The 24,373-nt window shown below is 49.4% G+C and overlaps 1 protein-coding gene across 1 annotated transcript in view; it reads right to left on the bottom strand.

The window, feature by feature from the left end:
• Nucleotides 1–277: 277 nt before the first annotated feature.
• Crispld2 (cysteine rich secretory protein LCCL domain containing 2) overlaps nucleotides 278–24,373 on the bottom strand; it is a 61,974-nt gene continuing 37,878 nt past the window's right edge. The window contains exons 11-15 of the mRNA XM_031341572.1: nucleotides 23,733–23,776; nucleotides 23,030–23,102; nucleotides 20,798–20,873; nucleotides 14,354–14,487; nucleotides 278–2,782 (exon numbers count right to left, since the gene is read on the bottom strand). Of these exons, the coding sequence (XP_031197432.1) occupies nucleotides 2,728–2,782; nucleotides 14,354–14,487; nucleotides 20,798–20,873; nucleotides 23,030–23,102; nucleotides 23,733–23,776 (382 nt within the window). The 3' untranslated portion in view covers nucleotides 278–2,727. The remainder of the gene's footprint in view (nucleotides 2,783–14,353; nucleotides 14,488–20,797; nucleotides 20,874–23,029; nucleotides 23,103–23,732; nucleotides 23,777–24,373) is intronic.

Genomic DNA, 24,373 nt, shown 5'->3' with positions numbered 1-24,373 from the left:
TCACCAGCAGGTCCTTGGCAAAAGCCCCAGGAGTCCTCACTTGCTAGAGTATGGTCTTTGGGCTTGTGGGAAGCACAGCATCTCATCCTCGCTTTGCTTGCCAGAACCTACACTTCTTTAAGTCACTAAACTCTTGACCGTGTTTCCCAGGGATGTCTCTGAGGCCCCTCATAGGGCCACCTGGGCCTCCCAATTGCTTGGAGCTTGTGGGGACAAGGCAAACGAGTTCACAAATGACATATCTAGAAAAGAAAGAAGAAAAGATGTGCTACCAGGATGTGTTAGAAATCAAATCCGTTTTATTGAAACCATAGCAACAACCAGTGTGGCCCTGTTCATGCGAAGCACAAAAACTTTACAATAAACTTTTGTACATAGGAAGTTGTAAAATATATCATTTTTCATAGAAAAAAAAAAAAGCACACAGTAAACTGCGGGCCAAGAGAGCCTACAGATCACGGAGAATCGGCACACCCCTCTGAAGAGACCGGGCACAGCTCGGAAGCAAATGGAAACTATCACCAGACGCAGGACCAGGACGGAGTGGGGATGCAGCTGGTGTGGGCGTGGTCACTTTAAACTTGGGAGAGCTGATGGACGGACACACAGGGTCAGAAGGGCTCTGATGTAAGGTCTTGTTGTTGGTGGTTTTGTTTCCTTTCTTTCCACAGTGATTCCAGTTTCAAACTATTGATGAAGATGACCGAGGCGGTTAGGCCAGGCTCTGTGCCTAGTGGAAGGGTTGCCAGGGAGCACCGAGGACCCCAGTACCGATGCACACAGCAAGTCCCCTGGATATGGGATTGGTTGCTCATTCCAGAAACCCAGGAGGGGTATGGCTTTCCTTACCATGGCAACCTTGCCCTGGGGCCAGGTGAAGGGCTCTACAGCACTCTTTGCATCGGGAAGTTTCCCAGATGTTTGGTAGCAACCAGAAGTCCCCTTCCACAGGCTGAGCAGATGTGTTCCAACATCCGGAGTGGAAGAGTTTATGCCTTCAAAGACCCACACCCACATACATGAGGCAGAAACAGCCTGGTGAAAGGCTAGCTAGAGCTGGTTCAAGGTTGTGTGCTTTTTATAAACTCCCAGGCAGGGATGGATTTGGGGAAAGCGATCTTAGCACTCAGGAGGCCAGCCTGGGCTACCTAATGAGTCAAGGCCAGCCTGGACTACATGGTGAAACTGTCTCAAACAAATAAACATTTAACCCAACTAAGTCCACGTGGCTCCCTAGCAGGGAGGGCTTTGTTCAGACTCCCTTAGGTTTTTTTTTTTAAAGAGCCACTTGTATTTTGCTCATGTGGATGTGTGTGATGCCTGTAGAGATCCTAGATCTCCTAGAATTAGTTATAGGTGGGGTGAGTGTGAACAGCCTGTGAGTGGAGGGAACTGAGCTCAGATCCTCTGGTAGAGCAACAAGAGCTGTTAACCACCAAGCCACCTCCCAAGCCTTTTGACGGGGAGCAGTGTTATGTTTTATTTTTTAGCCCCCCTCTTTTTTTGTCTAAGAAATATTTGGCGGGACCATGAAACCCTGTTTGAAGCCAGTGCTCACAGGCAGTCTGCCCCATCCCCAGGACTGGGGTGGGATACCACCTTCTCTAGAGTAAAGCTGTTTACAAAAGCATGTTTCATTTTACAGTGGGTTTGGACCAGGCTCCTAAGTGATGGAAGCCAGGGTTCACCACACTCTTGGAGCCTGGGGACACTGGCAAGTGCTGAGGGGTTCTTCCTGTGTGTCCCGGCCCCTCTTTCTGGTGGCTGGTGTGTCATGGGCGGTTTTACAACCACAGGCCACTCCAGTAACCCCCACGAGGAATGTGCCAGGAATCCATTCCTCCCACAGCTTAAAAACTAGGTCACCCAAACCAGGGGGAAGTGATGTTCAGTTGCCACTCTGACAGCAGCCTTGAGACAGCCCTTGTTCTAAGGAGTGAGCAGACATCTAAGACCTGGAGCCTCTTGCGAAGCCAAGCCCCAGAGGAGAACACCCGGACCTGCCTGGGGTGGGGCAGATGCCAGAGGGTCAGGGAATGGTGGGGAAGGCTCCTGATGCATTGGTCCTCCATGAGACCAAAGGTCATGTGAGAACAGGCCACACAGACAAGGACAAAGACAAGATAAATCTCTGGAGTGCTACCAACTATATCTCTGCTGGACATATAAGCATGTGACTGCCAAGAAGGTTGGGGAATGTGAACATGGGTAGATACCACCAGGGCAGAGCCCAGGTTTTGCCCAGGTCTTTTCCCTGAAGCTCATCTGTCTGACCAGCAAACACAGACCCTATTTCTCTGTTGGTAGGATGGACTGTAACCTTACAGTTGTCAACTCTTGTCACCCAGATAAGAGCCCCATTCACAACAGATCTCAAACCTGTATCCTTGAGTGTTTGAAAGCCTTCCCCCTCCACCACCAAAGAAAACATGGCAAGAAGTGTCTCAGTGAGCAGCTCTTGAGAGGAGGTGAGCCACCAGATGGGGACCACCACCTGGCCAGTCTGGGCACTGGTTGTCCAGCCAAGAGACTCCACGGCATGCTGCTCGTAAGGGGGAGGTGCTCTGTCACCCTCGCCAAAGGCCATGGAGGCCCAAGATGTTCAATGACACTGAAAGGAAGATTCCTGATTCTCTGTAGCCCCCCACCCCCAAAGGACAAAGGACAGATAAAAGCAGGACCCCAAATCCCAGTAGATGACACCCCCTTCTCCCAAAGTCGCCACATTCACTGCCTGACGGCGAAGATCCGGAAGGCATTTCCGTTCTGAGGAGTGCTCAGGCTGCAAGAGAAGAGAGAGAAGGAAGTTACAAGAGCTGTGGGCAGAGGAATGGCCGATAGGGCCAAGGTGGTAAGGTCAGAGCCCGCAGAAGTCACACCCAGCTGGATGAGCCCACTCGCGCCAACGGGAAGCTACAACGCAAGCCCAGGATGAGGTTGCTGAGTGACTCTTGGGTTTTGCTGACACCTGTCTTGGACATCTGGTTGACAGATGATTTAAGGGGTAGATGGCTTGAAGGGAACACACACCCGGATGCTACCCAAATCTGCTGTCGTGGGTCCGCTATCCTTTCCAAGGCAGAGCTATTGTTACTGTTGGTACATACAGGGGAGAAACACAGACAGCAAGGAATCCAGAGAGGCACACGGTTAATCAAAACCATGCTCTTCTGATAGGGGTCAAGCCCTTCAGACGCTTTGTTGATCTTTTGAGATGGGTCTTCTGCAGCCTAGGCTGATCTCCAACTTGTTATATAGATGAGATGACCCTGAACTCCTGATCCTGCTGCCCCCCAACCCACCCAAGTGCCACCACATCCAGTTTATGTCGTACTGGGGATTGAACCCTGGGCTTCACGTGTGCCTGGCAAGCTAGGCAAGCGCTCTGCCATTTGAACTATGTTCCCAGCTTTCAATCAGATTTTAAAAACACCATTACCGAACTATAATATCCTGTGAAATTCAGCCATGTTCTACACCAGCGCCTTGGTATATACACCCATAAGATGTGAAAGAGTTTACAGGGGTGCTTCCGGCTTCCCCTCCTTTTGTGCTGGCACCTCTGCCTCTGTGAATTTGTCTGTTCTGGAAGGCATGGGCTTTCCACCCACAGAGGTGTACACTTGGGAGGTGGACTGCTGTCAAACTACATTCGCCTTTTAAAAACTTCTCAAGTGGTCACGTTGTATCTGGGCCTACCCACAATGCATTGAGCATTTTGGAGGCTCTGCAGTCCCACTGACATCTGTTGCTGTCTCCTGGCCACTGTGCAGATGTTCTGGGTACTCTGGCCTCAGTCTGCCTCTCCATTGCTTCAGTGTGCTGAGTGATTCTCCCTGGCTCAGAAGCTGCCCCTGAAGCACTGCTGGGCAGATGGATTTCCTAACGTGGGCAGTTCTTTTTAATGTGGTGGATGGAACCTAAGGCCCTGTGCATGTCAGGCAGGCACTCTGCAACCAAGCTACAGCCCAGTCTCATCTTTCAAGTCCCCAGCTGGGTTATCTTAATGTTGAGTTGTAAGAGTTCAAACATGGGCTGGCGAGATGGCTCAGCGGTTAAGAGTACTGACTGCTCTTCCAGAGGTCCTGAGTTCAATTCCCAACAACCACAGGGTGGCTCACAACTATTTGTCATGGGATCTGATGCCCTCTTCTGGTGTGTCTGAAGACAAAAACAGTGTACTCACATACATAAAATAAATAAATAAAATTTTAAAAAAAGAGAGAGTTCACACACAGGCCACATGCAGGCACACACATGCTCACACACACAGATGCATACATGTGTGAAATCCTTTAATACATACACAATTTAGAATTTTTTTCTCCCATTCTGTAGTTAGACTTCCGGCCTCTCTCCCTCCCTTCCAAACCTGAAACCTACCGCTCTTTCTTCCTCTCTTCCTTCCTTTGAGAGGAAGTTTATCTTCTCACAGGCCTAGGGCCCAGTCACAAAGCCCTCCTGTAAGGCCACTCTCTTTGGCTGCAGACAGCCAGGATTTTGTTGTTGTTTTCTGAGACAGGGCTTCTCTGTGTGTCCTGGAACTCACTCTATAGACCAGGCTGGCCTCGAACTCAGAAATCCGCCTGCCTCTGACCCCAGAGTACTGAGATCAAAAGGCATGCGAAGGCAGCTCCCATCCAGGCTTCTTGCTGGCTGCCACACAACCTGCTCTCCGAGCAGACACACTTGATGTCTACTTTTCCATCTTCTCTTAAGACTTACTTATTTTTAGTCAGGCAGTGGTGGCACATGCCTTTAATCCCAGCAGGTGGATCTGGGAGTTCGAGGCCAGCCTGGTCTACAGAGTGAGTTGCAGTACAACCAGGGTTACACAGAGAAACCCTGTCTCGAAAAACAAAAAACAAAAAAAAAACAAAACAAAAAAAAGACTTCCTTATTTTTATTTCATGTGTGTTCCCAAGTGTTTGTATGTGCACTGTGTGCATGCGTGGAAGGACAGAAGAGGGATTTGCAACCTCTGGAGCTAGAGTTACAGGCAGTGTGATACCCCGGGTCTTCTGCAAGAGTGCAGAAGGCACTTAACCACTGAGCCATCTCTCCATTCCTCTTCTCTTCACTTTCTTAATGGTGTCTTTTAAAATACAAAGGTTTAAAATTTATCATTGTTTCACAATTATGCTTTTGGTGTTATATTTAAGAAGACAAAAGCTCATTCACAATCACGCAAGCTCAAGCTTACTTCCCTCTAAGAGCTTTTAAGGTTTAGGCCTGCCATCTACTTGCGTCTGGTCTCAGACATGCTAGGAGCCCTGGCCCAGCTTCACAGTCTCACATGTCAACTGTCATCGGGGAGCCTCCCCTTACACCAGAATTAAAGTGAAAAATAAAGGCTGAGAGTGTGACTCAGTAGGCAAAAGTTCAGTGGACAGAGCTCTGGAAGCTGAGGGCCTGATCCTGATCCCTGGACCCTCTGAACTTCATGTGCATGTACATGCATGCACATGTGTGCATGCGCACATACACATATATACTCACACACAAACACACACATATATAACACACAAACATAAACATATATACTCATACACACATGTACACTCACACACAAACACATACATAAAACATGCACGTGCACACATATACACTCATACAAATACATGCATATACACTCACACACAAATACACATATACACTCACAACACATATACACGCAGACACACACAAACACACATATACACTCAGATACACAAACATACATATACACTCACAAACACCCTCATACACACACAAGCACATAACACACACACATACACACACACTAAGATATTTAATGGAAAAGCAGAGTCCTAGCTGGTGCATGGGACATGCTGTGCACAGCTGTAAACTGTAGAAGAGGAGATCTACCCTTTCTCATCATGCTGCTCCTCTGTGAGCTCCTCTCCTCTAAGGCCTCCACTGCTTGGGTTGCCATATCCTTCTACACCACCATCATGTGGATGCAAACACACACACACACACACACACACACACACACACACTAATCTGACTCTTCCTTTCTTCACTTTATAGCAAAACTTGGAGTTTTATTTTTGTTTCTTTGTTTTCAGAGATGGGGTCTGGCTGTGTAGCCTAGATTGACCTCAAACCTGTCTGTGGCAATCCTCCTACCTCAGCCTTCTGTGTACTAGGGTTACAAGCATGAGCTACCATACTTTGCTAGAATGTTCTTTTTGTTTTGTTTTGCTTTGCTTTTATTTTTCGAGACAGGGTTTCTCTGTATAGCCCTGGCTGTCCTGGAACTCACTCTGTAGACCAGGCTGGCCTCAAACTCAGAAATCTGCCTGCCTCTGCCTCCCAAGTGCTGGGATTAAAGGCGTGTGCCACCACCGCTCGGCTGCTAGAATGTTCCTACTCTGTTTTCTCAGTTGCAGAGAACCCTGATAGGCTTATATATTATATTTATCTGGGACTCTAGAGATGGAGACAGAGCTCTTTCTAGTCATTTCATTGGCAGACAAGGCCACCACTGTCTAGAAGCTTCATGCACCCACTTGCGAGACCTGAAGCCTCTGAGATTGGAGTTGTCAGATCAGAGTCCGGAATGAACCGAATGTGGTGGCACATTCTGGAGGCCGAGGCATAAGGATCGTGAAGACAGAATCTTGCTGCGTAGCCCATGCTAGCCTGGCATTCATCATGAGGACATGGCAATATAGTTACTGGTGGGGTTGCTTACTTAGCACAAGGCTCTGGGTTCCATCTTCAGCATCACACAAAAAATAATCATAATAATAACAATAAATTAAAGGCCTGGGTGCATCTGAGAACTTGACAGCAGCCAAAATGTTTCTTGTAAACATCGAACTAATTGGTACCTCCTGCAGGAGGCATGCGGGGTGGCCTGTTAACCTGCGAGGTCCTAGTCTCAGTGGGGAAGTGTGTCCCCAGTTACAGCATGCATACTGCATCTTATGAAGATGCCTGAACAGCTTGACCACGATTTATCAATGCTGTTTCCTGCAGGGTCTCCGCCGGGAATGGGAGAACCCAGATTGGACCAAACTCCTAGGCCTGACAGCTGGCCAGGCAGGCCCTGGGCGGCCCAGAGAGCTACAGTTCTGTGGGAACAGCTGCTTGGAATTCCTGCTTGTTTTTCTGCCTTCCCCGTGGCAGCCTCATGCTCTTGGCTACCCCGGGGTTGAACCCTGGAAAAACTTATCAGATAAGCATGCTCAGCGACATGGTGTGGGATAGAGGCGTGAGACCAGGACATGGTGGGATACTCTCAGGGGCTGCCAAGGCCAAGCAGAGGGTCAGGGGTGGCCAGGCTCACCCAGCAACTGTGCTGGTTTCTAGAAAGTGCCTTCTACCCCTTGGGTTTCAGGCTGAACAGCTCCCAGGGCTCTGTCCACTGAGTAGTCAGGAGAACCACCCAGGGCCACGTGTTCCCTGACTGCCCCACACGTGAGCAAGCCACGTGGGGGAAGGGAACTGGAAAGAGTTCTGGCGGGATGCTGGGTGCTGGCACCTGCAACTGTGGTAAGAGAGGCCTGAGGCTGCCAACCAGGCTGGAGGATCCTGGCTGGAGCACCCAACATTTTGCTTGGTACTACAGAGCACTTCAGGGTAGTATCTACACACCCTGTAGCCGGGAGCCCAGCAGAGGGGTCCATGTGAATGCTGGTCCCTCTGCTCTCTTCCTGAAGCCACAACACGAAGCTTAACATACAGGTCAGGCACACGCTGAGGAAGGTGCGGAGGGTGTGAGAAATCATAATCTCTCCCTACCCCTGCCTTTCACAAACCCAGCTCTCAGATGCTCTTTATGGTCAGCTTGTGCCCCCCCCTCCACACACACAAATATCTGGAGAAAGCATAGCTGAAGCACTTTGAGGTTGTTTGTATAAAATTAGGGGGGAGTCGGGGTGAGCATGAACCACTAGCTGGCATTGGGTATCTCTCTCAATTGCTCTCCACTTTACTTTTGAGACAGGGTTTCTCAATGAAGCTGGAGTTAGCCCTTTGGCAAGGCTGGATGGCAAGAAAGCCTCCAGGAATAGGCCTCTCTCCATCTTCCTTATAACATGCACTATCATGCCCAGCTTTATGTGGGTGCTGGGGATCTGAACTCGGGTCCCCATGCTTGCTGTGCATACTTTACCTGCCTAGCCATCTACTGAGTCCTTGGGATAATCAGCTTTCATAAAGGGTATTAAAGAATTTGATTTTTTAAAAAAAAAGCATCCAAAATCTCTCATATAGTTCTAAATGACTTGCTGGACTAACGATTTGTCTATCACTCAACTACTGTTCACTGCAGACCTAGTACAAGCTAGGCTTGGTGTTCCCATGTTGTGGGGGATGGTAACAAAATAGATGGATTATCTAGGCCTTCAAGGAGCTTACACCAGACAGACATGTGCAAGGAAATTACATAGAGTAATGACCTGGGAAAGAAATAGGCAGGCCAGATCTGGAGGAGGGCAGTGTCAGGAGGGAGAAGGATGCCTGCCAGGGGATCACGTGTCTTCAGATCTGAAGGGCAGAAAGGATCAGCCACAGGCAAACAGGGAGCTGAGAAGGCTCGGGGTCAGAAGTCAGCAAGTACAAAGGCCTTGGGGTAGAAATGGCCTCCACACATTCTAAAACAAGGAAAGACCATGGTGGGATATGTGCCAGGGGAGGACACTATGAGGTGGAGAGAGGTGTCTGGGCACTGGCAGGTTCCTAGCACAGCAGGAAGCCATTGGCAGGAAAAGCTCCACAGAAGACAGGTGCAGCCTTGAAGAGGGCATGGTGGTGGCTGGGGCCATTCACTAAAAGGAAGTTACTTAAGGGACCTGCTGGGAGTGTGTGGGATTGCACAAAGATGTTCCTCATCTGATTAGTTCAGAAAGATGGATGGGGAAGGAAGGAAGCAGCCGGATATGACACCACCATGGTAAGCAAGCAGGATGTGCTTGGTGAGAGGGTGCCGTGAGGCAGTGTGGCGAAACATCCCCAGAGTGCTCAGCCCTGCTGCCAGTCCAGTCCCCTCTCCAAAACAAGTGCAGACTAAGCATGGCGGCATGCCCTTCTAATCCTAGCACCCAGATGGCAGAGGTGGGCAGATTTCTGATTATGAGGCCAGCTTGGTCTGCACAGGGAGTTCTAAGCCAGTTAAAACTATTACAGTGAGACCCTGTCTAATATATACATGAATATATGTAAATATATGTATATATATACATATATGTGTGTGTATATATGTATGTGTATGTGTGTGTGTGTGTGTGTGTATATATATATATATATATATATAAAAATTATCATGGCCCAGGAGATGGCTCAGCAGGTGAGAGAGTTAGCTGCACAGCCTGATAAGCTGAGGTTGATCCCTGGAACCCAAGTAAGAGGTCAATGTGCTGGAACTCCTCTGTATTCCCTGGATCCCCACAGATAAATGTAAGAGAGAGACAAGAATTCTCGCATAGCTCACAGGCAGCTAGTCTGGAGTACTCTACTCTGCTCAGCAGAAAGAAGTAAGGCCCTGCCTCAACAAGGTGGAAGGAGAGAACTGACTCCTTATCTCTGTCCTCTGACAACACACACACACACACACACACACACACACACATACACATACACACTCATCCATGGATATACACACACACTTATCCATTGACACATACACATATACCACAGTACACACACACACACACACACACTCATCCATGGATACACACACTCATCCATGGACACACGGACACACACATTCATTTATGGACACACAGACACACACACACATACTCATCCATGGATATACACACATTCACCACAGTACATACACACATACTCATCCATGGGATACACACACACACACACACACACACACACACACACACACACACACTCATCCATGGACACACACATATATACCACAGTACATACATACAACTCCAAGGACATATGCACGCACACTCTATGGTACACACACTCCATGGTACACACACAAACATGCTCCATGGACAAACACATTCTCTGATACACACACACATACACATATACATATATACACACTACATAGACACACACACACACATATATATGTATATATACATATATATGTGATATATGTGTATAATTATATATACATATATATGTGTGTGTATATATATATGTATACACATACACACACTCCATGGACACACACATAAACTCTATAGACACATACACATACACTCCATGGATATAAACATACTCCATGGATACACACACACACACTCCATACACACACACACACACACACACACACACACACACACTGTTTTTACTACCTCTTAAAAGCCTCTGGAAACCTACAAAGGACAAAAGAGGAGGGGGACAGGGAGGCCTGCTTGAAGGCCAGGGCACAGCTGGTCTGGGTCTCTGCAGAGGCCCTTGGAATCAGACCTCCAGAGCAGGCGGAGCAGCCCAGCAGAGCTTTCATCTGAGAGGAAGAGCTCTTGCCATTTGGAACCTTCCAGCACAGCCTGGAGTGAGAGAGAGGACAGCTGCTCCTGGAGCAGCACAACCTGCACCTCCATGGGTTGGCAGCTGGCCTCAGCAGTCATGGAATCCTGGGACACAGAGGTCCATGACTCTGGCCTTGGAAAGGAGAGCTTGCCTCATCATTGCTAAGAGATACTGAAGTTGGGCTTGGTGAGCAGGCCCGTCTTCCCAGCTACTCAGGAGGCTGAGGCTGGAGGATCCTTGGTCCAAGCTCTATCTGGGCTACAAAGTATATTCAGGTTCAGCCCGTGATACTAAGGGAGAAACTGTCCCAAAAATAAAATGCAAAAAAGAGAGGCTGGATATATAGATCAGGAATGAGAGTGCTGGCCTAACATAGTGAGACCCTAGGTACAATCCAGTGTAGAAAGGGAGGGAGGGAGGGAGGGAGGGAGGGAGGGAGGGGAGGAGGGCGGGAGGGAAATGGACGGGAGAACAGTCTCTATGCACACACAGGCAGCTCTCCTCCTAGGCAGATATGTGTGTGCCACCCAGCTGGACCAAGTCTCACCCCAGCACTGACAGAGACTGTCAAAGTCTGCACTTGAGAGCCTGAGGCAGGAGGATCACAAGCTCTGGGCTAGCCTGAGCTTTTTAAGATGCAATAATGAGATCCTGCCTTGGGGAAAACAAAAATAAAAACAAAAACAAACCCAACCCAAACCAAAAAAAAAACAAAAAACAAAAAAAACCAAAACGACCCCCAAGCAGACCCCATTTGTAACCCTTTCTCTGAGCCTCGTTTTTCACTTGAAAATCCAAGTTTGCCCAAGTCCTCACTCTTGAGAGATAACTGAAGCACTGGGCTTAAAATCAAATGCAAGCAAGCATCTCTCCACTTTTCACGGAGGCTACTAGAGCTGCTGGGGCCTGTGGCACTCGAGGTGGTGTGTCTGTTGACCATTGGGATGGAGACTGTATCTGTTATCCATGCCCTTCCTCAGCCCAGGAAAGCTGCTCATTCTTTTGACTAAACAATTCCACAGCTAAGTAAAAGCCTGTCTTCAGCCTGTCTTTACACACCCCCTGCTGACGGTTTACTGTTCAAGGCAGGTGACTGGGAAAGCCCTGTCTGCCCTGGTTTAGGAAGAGCCCAAGGCCGACAGACATCTATTTGGGTGCCTGCTCTTTGTAAGGATGCTGCTCAGCCGGTGTCAGCCGCAAGTCTGGTAGAGAACAGGCTGTCCTGGAGACTCAAACCTCACACCCACCTTTCACAACTTCCAGGAAACCTCCTTCCCCAAGAAGACCATTGTGAAATCTAAGCTGTCACATCGGCCAGTGTCGGCAGCGCCCCATGCCACTCAGGATTTAAAATGTTGTTTGCCAAGCGAGGAGTGGTACCATGGGCCTAATAATCCTAGAATTTAGGAAGTTGGGGTAGGGAGATTAGAAGTTCAAGGTCATCCTTAGCTACACAGGATGGAGGCCATCCTGGTTTATGTGCAACCCTATCACAAATGAACAAAATGAAAATAACAGGGGCCAGTGGGATAGCTCAACAGATAAAGCGGCTTGCTGCCAAGCCTGACAAAGTGAGTTCCATCCCTGGGACCCACATGGTGGAGGAAAGAGTTGCCCTCGGACCTTTACATGCTGCTGTGAACACGAGTACACACACACACACACACACACATACACACGATAGATGTAAAAATAAATAAAATTATTTTAATTAGAAATAAAATGCTATTTGGAAAACACTGGCCACAGAATGTCCTATAACTTAATAACCATTGGGACCATCTCTGACCCCTCTCAGGTCTCAGCAGCTACTGGGAACAACCCACCCTCTGGGTCTAAAACCAGTTCCTGCGATTCACTGGGACAGACTACCAGGACCTTCCAGTCACGTCATTTCAAGCATCAAGGATGCCTAAGAAAGACACAAGCATGTCTGCCGTGCCCAAACATTTCTGCTGGAGCCTTGTGGCCAAGGAGAGCCCAAGCTTCCGGTCCTTTACCAACAGTGACCTGTTCTTACTTCTGTCTGTCCCTACCAGATGGCCGGGCCCACATCCCAGGACAGAGATCCAGCTTCACACTCCTTGATGGATCCAGTGCCTGAAAATGTGAGGACCCCCCCACCCGTGTGGAGGAAGCCACAGGGGTGAATATGGACTAAAGAGCCCCACTGTGTCAGGAGAAGGGAATGTATGAGGGCTTCATGTCAACTCATGTGGCTCTAGAAGTGAAGCCACCTAAGTCCTGTAAAAAGGACCCATTTTTCAGGGTTTGGAACAACTGGAGAGAGCAGCCAGGGTTGCTGGACCCCGTCATCTACTTCGTAGGAGCTGCTCTACTGTGTCGCTTTTGATTCCCAATCACAACTTTCCCTCCTTGGGGGGAGGAATGAGCCTCACAAGGCTTAGGAAGATCCTGAGACTTACAGGATTCACTAGGCCCATCACACAGCCCGGGAGAGAGACAGACCTGGGATATCTGAGAACACAAGAAAGCAGCATACACAGCCTCACGAGCTCATACCTCTGCGGCCTCCAGAATCACGAGAAAGAAAAGCTGTGCCAGTTAGGGTGTATCGGTGTGAGCCTGGCCCTCAACTCTATCTGCATTAGGAAGGTCTGACAATCCCTTACCAAGGCTAGAGTGGAGGAAATGGCCTTTTCTGAAGTGCGTGCCCTCAGGAGGAAACCACATGGGAAATGGGTTTTGCAATTCATTTCCACAGAATAGGGTCAACACGAACAAAATAGCCAAAGGGCCTGTACCAGAGGCTGTCCTGAAGAACATTCTAGAAAGTCATGCTAAAGCCTCAGAGGTCAGCTGGGGAATCTAAGAGTACACCTGAGGTATGTGTCAGTGTCCCACAAGAAGGGTGCTTATCAGGCCTCAAAGTGGGAATGGCCCTCGATAGTGGTAAAGTGCCTAGAGCCATATGCACCCAACTCCAGCCAGCAGACACAGCAGGGACAGGAAGTTAGCCCTGTGATTGCATAAGAGCAAACCCAAAGCTGTCACCAAGGCCCTTACTTCTGCCTGTCACCACCAGGTCCTGTCTCAATGACTTGTCATCCATCCCATGAGGCCAGGGAAGATGGCAGAAATACCAAACATAGATGCAGCTGCAGGGAGGAGTGGGTGTGACAGCCCCTTGGTCTTGTACTCACTTCACAGAGGAGATAAAAACAACTTAGCGGGAGACTAGCCTACCAGGCTGAGGTGACAGTCACTCAAAGCACAGGCAGGTAGAGACGGAGAAAGACGGCAGAGTCCTGCATTCCCATACAGCTTTTAACACTATACTGTCAGAGATCATTTCTATTGTATATGTGCAGCTTTCAGAGCTGTTGGGGAAGTAGAACTTGGTTCCCTATGTCTTATGGGATAGATGCACACACACACACATACACACATGCATATATGTGTGCATGTACACACATGTATACATGCATATGTGTGCGCACATGTATGTACACACGTGTAGACATATACACACATGCACACACTTGGACACATGTATTCATGTACATGTATGTGCATATATACACATGTATGCATGCATGCACATGTGTGCAAACAAACACATGTATACACACAGGCATAAGCATATACATACATGCACACACATGTGCACACATGGGAAATAAGAGGTAGAAGCCTACACGCCAAGAAAAAAAGCATAGCAGTTTTCCCAGGTGATGGACAGAAGACAGATGCTAGGACCCAGGAATATCTAATATTTCTACATTTTCCACAGAGCAAACATCAGAATTAGAAAAGGAAAACCTGGAAAGCAAAAAGATGAACAGAGAGAGGATTGTAGGCTTGACACGGTGGTAATGATGAACTAACCAGCTTTGAAAAGTAAGAAGCTGCCAGGCCTGAGGGCCAGTCTTACCTCTCTGACTGCACCCCGTTCCTAAGGGAGCCCACGTAGCTCTTCTTTTTGTCCACAGGCATCACATCTGTATAACCACCAACCTCATCGACGATGACACCTGCGTGCACAGCCGCCTTACAAATGCTGGAAGTCTGCAGGGACAGAAGGCTGTGTGTCAGAGCCAGGACCTAGGTCCTGGTGCTGCCAATCACGCGGACCCCAGGGAACATCCCACATGACCTCAGTTCCAGAATGTCCCTCAGAGAACATGCTCTGTCACTCATCCAAAGTCTACTCTCTTCCCACAGACACCTTTCAGAGTGGTCACACTGTGTGCCTGACCCTGGGGGACTTAGCAGGGACCTAACGAAGAGCCTGCTGCCATGGAGGCGAGGGAGCTAAGAAACAAACACACGAGTGAGATCTGTGAGGGAAATAAAACCAGGTCATGAGGTGGCGGCTGGCTGTAAGGGGCTGCTCCAGAGTAGTGGAGGGCAGACTAGGGACAGAGACATTCCAGTTGCACCCATGTGGATGTCTGTGAATGGAGGATTCTAGGCAGTGGGAGGAGACTGTGCAAAGGCCCCAAGGTAGGAGTGAGCACACGTCGTGGCCCAGGAGGAGAAAGCAGGCTAAGGTGGTTGGTATGCAGTGACTCAGGGCATCGTGGACACAGGTGAATACTCTCAACTGTTTAGTGTACACCAGGCTGGTGCCGACTGAGCCGCTTCAGAGTCAAGTCCAAGGCTCATGGGATAGAAGATCGGCAGGACACATCTGTTACTTTTCACCTAGAAGCAGGACCATCCAGAGTGGTCCCAGCCCAGGACCAGGATGTCTGATGTTCATCTAAGGCCGAGAGCTGCGGAGCAGAGCTACCTCCCCGGCTATGTCCACGGTGCTTTCCTCGGGTGGTGTCAGCCTTGTGGTTTAGACTATGGATTTCATCCTTTCTCTCGGTGTGCTGGAGATGGAACCCGAAGCCTCAAGCATACTAGCCAAGTGCCCTGCCTTAAAACTGCACTCCCTGACCATGGTCTCCATCTCTGCTGTTCCATGGGACCAGCTGCAGTCTTTTTGTGAAGATAATGCACACATGAAGGTCTCAGATGCACACACTGGAGCTGAGCTAACTGGCATAGGGAGGACCCATCTCCTGCCCAGTATGATCACGTCCTGCCCCGACTGGATCTCAGTCCCAGTTGAGGCATATTACCCCATTTGATCTAACAAAGCGGGTGGCAGCCATTATTCCTATTTCTCAGGCCAGCCAGCTGGGCATACAGTCACTTTGCCAAAGCCACTTGAGATTTGTGGACACCATCTGAAGCCAGGGTGAGGGTGGGGTCAGCATAACAATGGTCCCCAGAGATGACCACAGCCTAATCCCCAGACCTGGGAACGGCAGAAGGGGTTTTGCAGATGGGATTAAGTTAAGGATGCCAGGGCAGCAGATTACCAGGTTTATCTCGGTGGCCCACTGACATCACAGTGTCCTGTAACAGGGAAAGGCTCAAAGCTGGAACACATAAGACTCCCGGGCCATTGCTGACATTGAATAGGCCAGGAGCCAAGGCACGCGGGTGGCCTGGGGAGATGAGTAGCATCCAGGGCACTGGCTCTGTGGCTTGACCTCTTTCTGCACTGAAGAGCGAGTCAGCTAGGTAGCCCGCCATCCCCAGAGGTATGTGAGTAGATGATCACACCGTAGAGTGCTACCTCCCAGAGCTGTGACAGAGGCACTCCTGGGAGAACCTGCTTCCATCTGGTTGACATCTGTCCTCCAAAACCATGATACTCAAGAAGGTGTGTGGCCATTTCCTCCAGGGTTGATTGACCATGGCCATCTTCAGTCAAAGCTGCTTCGATCATTACATGAGACCTTCACATAGTCCGGCCTGTGGACATTCCAGCATAAGGGATGGGGCTCCCAGGATCCTTAGAGACCCCCTACTTCTTGAGGTTATCCAGAGGTTAAAGAGTTAATTGACTGGGTGGGATTTCTTCCTGTATAATCCTGAGCCACTCCAGGGGACTTTTCACTGGTATACCTGCCTAAATACCATCTTTGGGACTTCCTGGTGGCCTGTGAGTCACCCACAGTATTATACATAACCCCAATAAACTCACTGGTTCACCAGGCTGAACCTGGATGGAATTCTTTCTTTGGTCTATGGGTGCTCTCTCCATTTAGGGAGAAATCAGCATTGCATAGACTCAGGAAAATTTGCCCTGCCCTTTGGGCAATTAGAATGGTTTCCCAAGGCTGGAAAGTTCAGCAGCCACTCCAGCACTCCCGCACTCAAGGCTCAAAAGCCAAAGGCCTGGTCTTTAACACTATGATGACACATCTTGTCTTCTTCAGTCAACCAATGATGTGAACAGGATACTTATCCCCAAGTGGCCCTGGGCAGAGAGGCCTGTCAGGCTGGTGGTAACTGGCAGGGTCTGGTTCCAATCCTGAGCATGGCAGCATGGCTAGTCACCCTGTCTTCATGGAGAAGCATTTTTAAGTTCCTCCCTTAAAGTAGGATGCACAAGTCCCTCCCTTAAAGTAGGATGCACAAGTCCCAGTTCCCAAAGAGGTCTGCGCTGCAAAAGGTTAAGAAGCAACAGACCCGCATTTGTCCCTAAGACCGGTGGGGACTCTGGGGACACCAAACCATGACTCAGTTTCAGAATCCGCAGAAAACCACTTCTCAGAGGCTCATTCTACGAATGGACACAAACGGCTTATTGCGCTGACTGGCAACTGGCCAGTCACTGTGTCTGCCCCTCAGAGACCTTTGTCTTGTCTAGGGGCTGCTGTTTCCATAAGCAAGGCATCCGTTTCCGCTGGGGCAAGTGCCAGGAAAGACTTCCTAGTCGTCTCCAAGTCCCCTGGGGTTGCACACTCACCCCATGAGAGAGGAGTCTTCTCCAGAAGCCAAGAGGCCGTGGCTGTGCCCTTCATTCCCTCCCCTGAGGAATTCCAGATACCATGACACCCACATTTCCTGGATGCATGGCAGGCCACTCTCACCTCTCATGCCTGGTGATGCTCACATCTCTGACGACTGACAGACAGACACACATCCTTCCCCTGCCTCCCCTGCCACATGCAGAGGGTGTCTACTCTCCACTCATGCTGGCTCAACATTAATTCGGGGCCATTTCGCAACAATCCCTGTGATCTTAGAGGCTTACTGGCCAGCCCTGGCATTCGGCAGCTCTGGGACCCAGGGCAGGCCGTATCTACTGCTCAATGTGCCGTGCCACCAGCAAAGGTGGCCCTGGAGGTGTGCCCAGCCTGTCACTCACTCTGACATCACAAGCCCACAAGGTCACGGGGCTCATTGGTCATTAATGATCTCTCTCAGCAGATGGGAGGTTAAGGGTCACCTGAGGGCAGCAGAGCCATAGTCCCACAGCCTGGGACAGTGAAGAGTGATGGCTGCTGTGTTTCCCCAAGCAAGGTTCAGGGCTGCACATGACTTATTGCACAGCAACTGCCATAGACAAAGGCCACTGTCTGTAGACTGCCAAACCCACTGTCACCATCTCCAGGACTCCAAACTCTCAAGGACTCTCCTCGAGTTCCAAGGCACTTCCTCAGCAGCCTACAACCACCAGCATTCCATGCCCCGGGGAGCGTGTTCAAATGCAAGTTCTGCAGCTCTACTCTGGTCCACTGGGTAAGGACAGCTGTGGAGGGGCTGGGAAGCTCCTCCAAACACTGCTCCTCTCTGGGATCCTGATGCCCACACAATGGGAGTTTGTTTGAGTGGCAGATGAGGCCCAGAGGATGAGCAAGGAAACTGAGGTTCAGTGGGGAAAGAAATCCACATGGGTAATTCCCCTGCCTGGGGCCAGCTCGGGCCTCTTGACCTCGGCTCTGATGTCTGAGCCACACCCGGACAATCCTGCCTGCAGCTCACCACAAAGGGAGCTGCAGCCAGGACAGGCACTCTGCAAATGGCTGTATCCGTGGCACTCGGAGGCCCTTCAAAGGTCTGGAGACTACACTCCCAAAATAAATCTCTTAGCTAAACAGACATTTTCCAAGAGGCAGCCTCATTTCCCAGAATATAAAGTGACCTAGAAACACAGGCCAGCAGAACCTAGGGAAGAAGGCACACTCTTGCTCCGTCCTCCTGCCCATGGCTCGCACCTCTCTCTCTCTCTCTCTCTCTCTCTCTCTCTCTCTCTCTCTCTCTCTCTCTTTCTCCTTCCCTCCCTCCCTCCCTCCCCTTCTCTCTCTTTCTCTCTCTCTCTCTCCCCTCTCCCCCTCTTTCTCTCCCCTCTTTTCTCTCTCCCTCCCCCTCTCTATTTTCTCCTCTCTCTTTCTTTCCTACCTTCTGTTTGAAGGGTTTTTAGCATCAACAACTGCAGTATCTTTTTGTCCAACAAATACGGAGCCATTACCGTATGCCAGGCCCAGACAGAAGCCCTGCCACTTCCAAGGCTCAAAGCTCAAGAAGATACATTCATTAAAGACTTCATTCATTCATGCCTGCTCCTGTCAAGAAGGTACAGATAAGCATAAAGAAGGCCCAATAAGAGGAAAGGGAGAGAGTAAATCTGTCTCGCTTTGCCGTGTGTTCACTGTGGTATTTGGATCAGCCTGTTCTAAGCCCTATTTTCTCCCTTTGCAAAATAATAAGGATTCCTAAAGAAGGCATTTTTCTAAAGCTTGAGACACAGCAGATACTGAGTGGAAAGCTGGACAGCACTGCTGCTACACACAGGCAGTAGGAGGGATAGAGCAGCCCTGTTTTAACTTTTTGCTTTATGTGTTCGGTTGCTACGTTATTTGTTGCATACAGATTTTGTTTTCATGTCTTCTTATGAAAAAGATCTGCATTTTTCTGTATATCTCTTATACTCTTGCATGAAGAATTGTTTTATTCCATTCAGTCCATTTAAATTTGAGTTGTATCTTATCAGGTAACTGGCAACTTTTTAAATGGTTTGTATCTGGTCGAAATAGTTTCTTGTCTATTCTGTTAATTCCAAAAGCATTTTAAAATCACAGTCTGGGGTTTATCTTGTTTTGCTTTCTCTGTTTCTTTTCCTTTTTCAGTTCTGAGGATGGAACTTGGGGCTTCCTATTAGGTGAGCCATAACAATGAATACATCGTATTTTCCTTCTTCATAAAAATTCTAACTTTCAGAACTTAATTTCAGCTAAACAGCTTTCCAGAAAGCTTTTTTTTTTCCTCATAAAGAAAAAAAAAAAAAAAGACAAGGAAAAAGGCTTAGTCATGAAGGCCACTTTGGCCTTAAGGAACTAAGTGACTTCACGCCTACAGGAATCTGGGACAATTGAAGACAAATGGAAACAAAGATGGTGGTGGCGAGGGAAGAGAGCCATTTGCAGAGGACCGGGAAAGTGTGAGGGACGCATTAGCTGGAGACATGATCTGACCAGCTGGCAGGGTGGAGAGCTAGAAGATACCATGGGCTGGACAAGTCTGGCTGGCTCTGGGATTTCCACTCAGGAAGACCAAAAGAACTCAAAGGAATTGTGTGTGCTGTGGGGAGGGGTTGGGGGTGAGGGCAAGGCTGGGGCAGCTGGGGAGCGGGCTCGGGGGAGGGGCTTGCCCCTTCTGGGTCACTGTGTCCCAAAGCCCTGGATCCCAGAGGGAACAGGCTAAGCTCTGAAAAATCAACAAAGCAAAACTGGGCCTTCCCTTCTGAGTAAGGAAGGACAAGGAAGCAGGGTATTGTTTTCTATGTGCTTATAGCTGAGAGCATACAAGGCAAAAGGAGACAGTAGGGGGTTAACCACACCTGTGAAAGACATACAGGGGCATGCAAAGGTGCTGGCCCCTTCTAGGTCAACTTGACTCAAGCTAGAGTTATCTGGGAAGATGGACTCTCAAATGAGAGCATGCTTGCATCAGATGGGCCTGTAAAAACAAGTCTGTAGGACATTTCCTAGATTCAGTAATGGATGTGGGAGGACCCAGCTCACCCTAGGCTCACTCAGTGCAGCTCCTGGGCTGGTGGCCCTGAGTTCTATAAGAAAGCAAACAATGGGAGCAGCCAGCAGTGTACAGTCGGTTCCTGCCTTGAGTCTCCGCCCTGACTTCCCTCAGTGATGGTCTATGACCTGAGAGCTGTAAGCTGAAATAAAGCCTCTCTTCCACAGTTGCTTTTGGCCACGGTACTTATCAGAGCAATAGAGACCCTAACTATGGCAGTAAGTAAATAGCTGAGAAAATGAAACCTATGAAATGTAAAGCTCTTCAAACCAGGAAAGACCATCTAGGCAAGAGGAAACACGCTAGAGCTTCCATTCACAAAGACAGACAGACAGGTGGGAATCAGGCCCATCTCTGGATGGGATGCCGGGGCCATGGCTGCGGGAACTGATTGGCTGAGTATAGCCACAGGCTGTGGCATGAGATCTCAGGTCATAGCTTCCACACCTTGGGACTGGGATTCTGAGGTAGCCACTGAGGAAGTTAGGTTACTCACGTCAGCGTAGATGTTGGTTCCATACACAGGGGCCCAATAGGACGGCTCCTCTCCACAGTGTGCAGGACACTGGATTCTGGAAATGAGAGGCAATCATAGCACATGTGCTTGTGTGAGTGCGTGCGTGCATGTGTGTGTGTGTGTGTGTGTGTGTGTGTGTGTATGAACTATATACATGCCACAGTTTATGTGTGTGTGTGTGTGTGTATGAACTATATACATGCCACAGTTTATGTGTAGAGGTCAGAGGACAACCTGCAGGAGTTGGTTCTCTCACCATATGGGTCCTGGGGATTGAACTCAGGTTATAAGACTTGGCAAGAAGTGCCTCCACTCACTGAGCCATCTTGCTAGTATGCAGATGGGACACAGACCAAGGAGTCATAGCTCAGGGCCGGAGCACGTCCTCCAACACACAGGGCCCAGGACCAAGGCTAGCACAGAAGGAAGGGAAGCAACTGTCCCCCACCGTGGCTGTGGGAAACACATCCTTGCCTTTATTTAACCATGCATGTAGAACTCAAAAATCCCAGAGTGAAGGTCACAGAGAAATAAAGCAAAGGAACAGGGCCCCAGGACAGGCGTGTTGGACTGTGGTGTAGCACCTTCCTTACCTGGGTGTTGGCAGGGTGTTGATCATTATCAGTAGAGTTTTTAAGGCTACTTCCCTATGTGGAGAGGAAGGGTGGGGAGCCCTCACCTCAGTGACTCAGAATGTTTCAAGAAGGACACTGATAACTTGAGGCAGAAAGGATTGGATTACCATGGAACTCATGGCCTCAGCCCAATGATGGCCCCAGGGTTGAAGAGGGCTCCTCAGACTGAAGAGTAGGAGGGCCCCAGGTGGCTGGCAAGCCCCATGCCAGGCAGAAAAGCATGAGCTTTGACTAAGAAAAGGCCCTTTGTGTCTGTCTGGAACAGTTTACCACAGGCTGAGCCCAGGAACCACAAAGCCAAGATGGCGGCCGAAAGCCACCTGGCCCAGATACAGGCAGGATGCTTGGCAGGAAGGAAGTCAATCAGGCGGGCTGAGGCAGCTCTTGAGGAGGAATGGAAGGAACAGGCAGGGAAAGAGTAGTGTGTGTGTGTGTGTGTGTGTGTGTGTGTGTGTGTGTGTGTGTGTGCATGTGTGTGTGTGCATGTGTGGTGTATATATGTGTGTCTGATGTGTAAGTGTGTGTTATGTTGGGTGTGTAAGTATGTCTATGTGTGTGGTGTGTATATGTGTGGTGAATATGTGTGTGTATATGTATGTGTGTATGGTATGTGTGTATGTCTGTGTGTGTGTGTGTGTATGTGCATGTGTGTGTGTCTGTGTGATGTTGGGTGTGTGTACATGGGTTTAAAAACACAATTCAAGAGTCTGAGAACTCTCAAACCTGGTAGACTCTGACAAGGTTTTCCTCATTTCTGTTTCCTGCCATTTTCCTTCTCTTTCTCTGTCACACTCAAGAAATCCACTAAATGCCTGCGGCATCCCCTTGAATGCTCCAGCCAATCTTATGTGCCTAACAGAATCTTTATAGGCTCCCCCTCTGTGTAGACAGGGGTGTGGATGGAGATGGGAGGCTCAGGCTGAATTCACTTCTGGCCCTTTCCAGAATCCAGTCTCCAGGTCCCAGGCTCTTGGGACAGCAGCTCACCCAACACCAGAGGTGGCTGTACTTATCCAAAGGCTGTCTAGCTCAGGGTGCTGAAGGCACACACCACACCACAGCTACAGTGTGGCTGAGTCTTGCTCTGGCCGGAGGTCATCTTCTCTGACAGGGGAACAACTTATAACAAATAGATGTATCCAGGTTCTCCTGGGTCCAGGAAGGGGGGCATTTCCGTGTCCTCTTTCCAAGGAGCTCTTTGGGAACGTTAGAAACTGGGTCCCTCAGACAAGGAGACTCTTTTGTGGCAAGTCAAGGCTCAATAGGATAAGCTTGCTTTCTGTTACATTCCCTAAAGCTTGGATAGGGAAGCTCCCATGTGAAAAGCTCGCTCTCTCCCCTGAGGCTCTGGTGTCTGTGAAGGATCATGGGTAATGATCTTAACCTGACAATCATCTGGGTTAGAGGGACTGAAGGTGGGAATTAGATGTCTCCAGCTTAGTGTAAAAAAAAATCCTGACTTTTGGGTACAACTCAGCCCAGAGCTTTCTGCTCATGCCTGGCATACACTGAGCCAGACCCCAGGCAGGCCCACAAGAAGATGATACTGCGGGAGAAAAGTCTCAGTCCCTCTTACCTGGGGCAGTGGGTGGCCGGCTTCTCGAAGGGGCACAGCTGTGCGACTGTGGTGTGGCAGTCCACGGCCATCTCTGAGGACAGGAGACAGAGAGAAAGTGTCAGGCCATAGCTCACAGGACTGTGGACAGATTGTTCAGGCTGCATGCCTACACTCACAGGCCAGCAGAGCACAGACAGCCCCACAGCCCAGTGTGTCTGCAGGCACATCCATCTCCCTTGGTCTCTCCATGGGACTCTCACACACTCCCTTCTGAACACTGACGCTTGCTTTTGAAACCTGTGCCCTGCTTTGTCATCTTTGACCAACCTCAGGTGTGATTCTGCATCTCCACATGGAGAAGCCAAGGGACCCTAGTGGCTCCTGCTTCTGTTTCGGATCTCCCTGGCATCTATCCCTGCCGGGACAGTGACTCCGCCCATCAAGGCTTTTAAACAGAAGACGCTGACCATGTCTGTGGTGTTCAGATGGCAGCCATGATCCTGTGTCTCTGACTCAGCCATTTACAGCCAAGTTCAAATCCAGATGTGCTTAGAAACCAGTGAGAGAAGTGGCTGTTAGGACTCCCCCTCACAGAGCTTTTCTGGGAACAGTGCCTCAGGCCGACATGGTAACTATAAAGCAAGGGACCAAGGAAGGGGAATTTCCTGGGCAATCCCAGGCCCACACATACTTTTGCTCCCTCGGGGCCTGGCCCACTTACCTTTCACTTTGGACACAGTGAAGGAGCTAGATGGCTTGTATTTGCTGGAAAAGAAAACATGAATCAATACATACTATGCTCCAAGCAGCCCCCATGCCTCACACTGCCCTGCTTGAAACACGGGAACCAAAGAAGCTTAGAACACTCTAGAGTAAGGCTGTGGAAGCCTTTCGTCATCAGCGGCCTAGGGAAGCCTTCAGACCCCTTCTTAGAATAATACTTTTTTTTGGTTTCTCGTTATATGTTCCAGTAGAGGTAGAATTCACTGCAGTGGAGGCTGGCCTCAAACTCATGGCGATCCTGCTTCAGCCAGAATAAAGGTTCTTAAGTGCCTAAGATGAAGTAGGGCCAGTGGCTAGCCCAACCCAAGGCAACCTTGGACTGGATCAGCTGTGGCTCACAGGACAGCATCAACTGTGGGACACTGGCTGGCTTTTGTGCACCCGTGTACGTATATGTGTGAAGGCCAGAGATCAGCCTCAGGTACCACCCACGTTTTTGTGGGGAGGATGTTAGGAACAGGGTCTCTTATTTGCCTGGCACTTAGCAAGTAGGCTAGGCTGCCACAGAGTTCTGAGCATCCTCCTGTCTCTGTTTCCTCAGTGCCAGAATTACAAATACACGCCACCTCCAGACACACA

The sequence above is a fragment of the Mastomys coucha genome, unplaced genomic scaffold, assembly GCF_008632895.1.
Source record: "Mastomys coucha isolate ucsf_1 unplaced genomic scaffold, UCSF_Mcou_1 pScaffold22, whole genome shotgun sequence".
Taxonomy (NCBI): Eukaryota; Metazoa; Chordata; class Mammalia; order Rodentia; family Muridae; genus Mastomys; species Mastomys coucha.
This window is presented reverse-complemented; position numbering and strand designations above follow the sequence as displayed.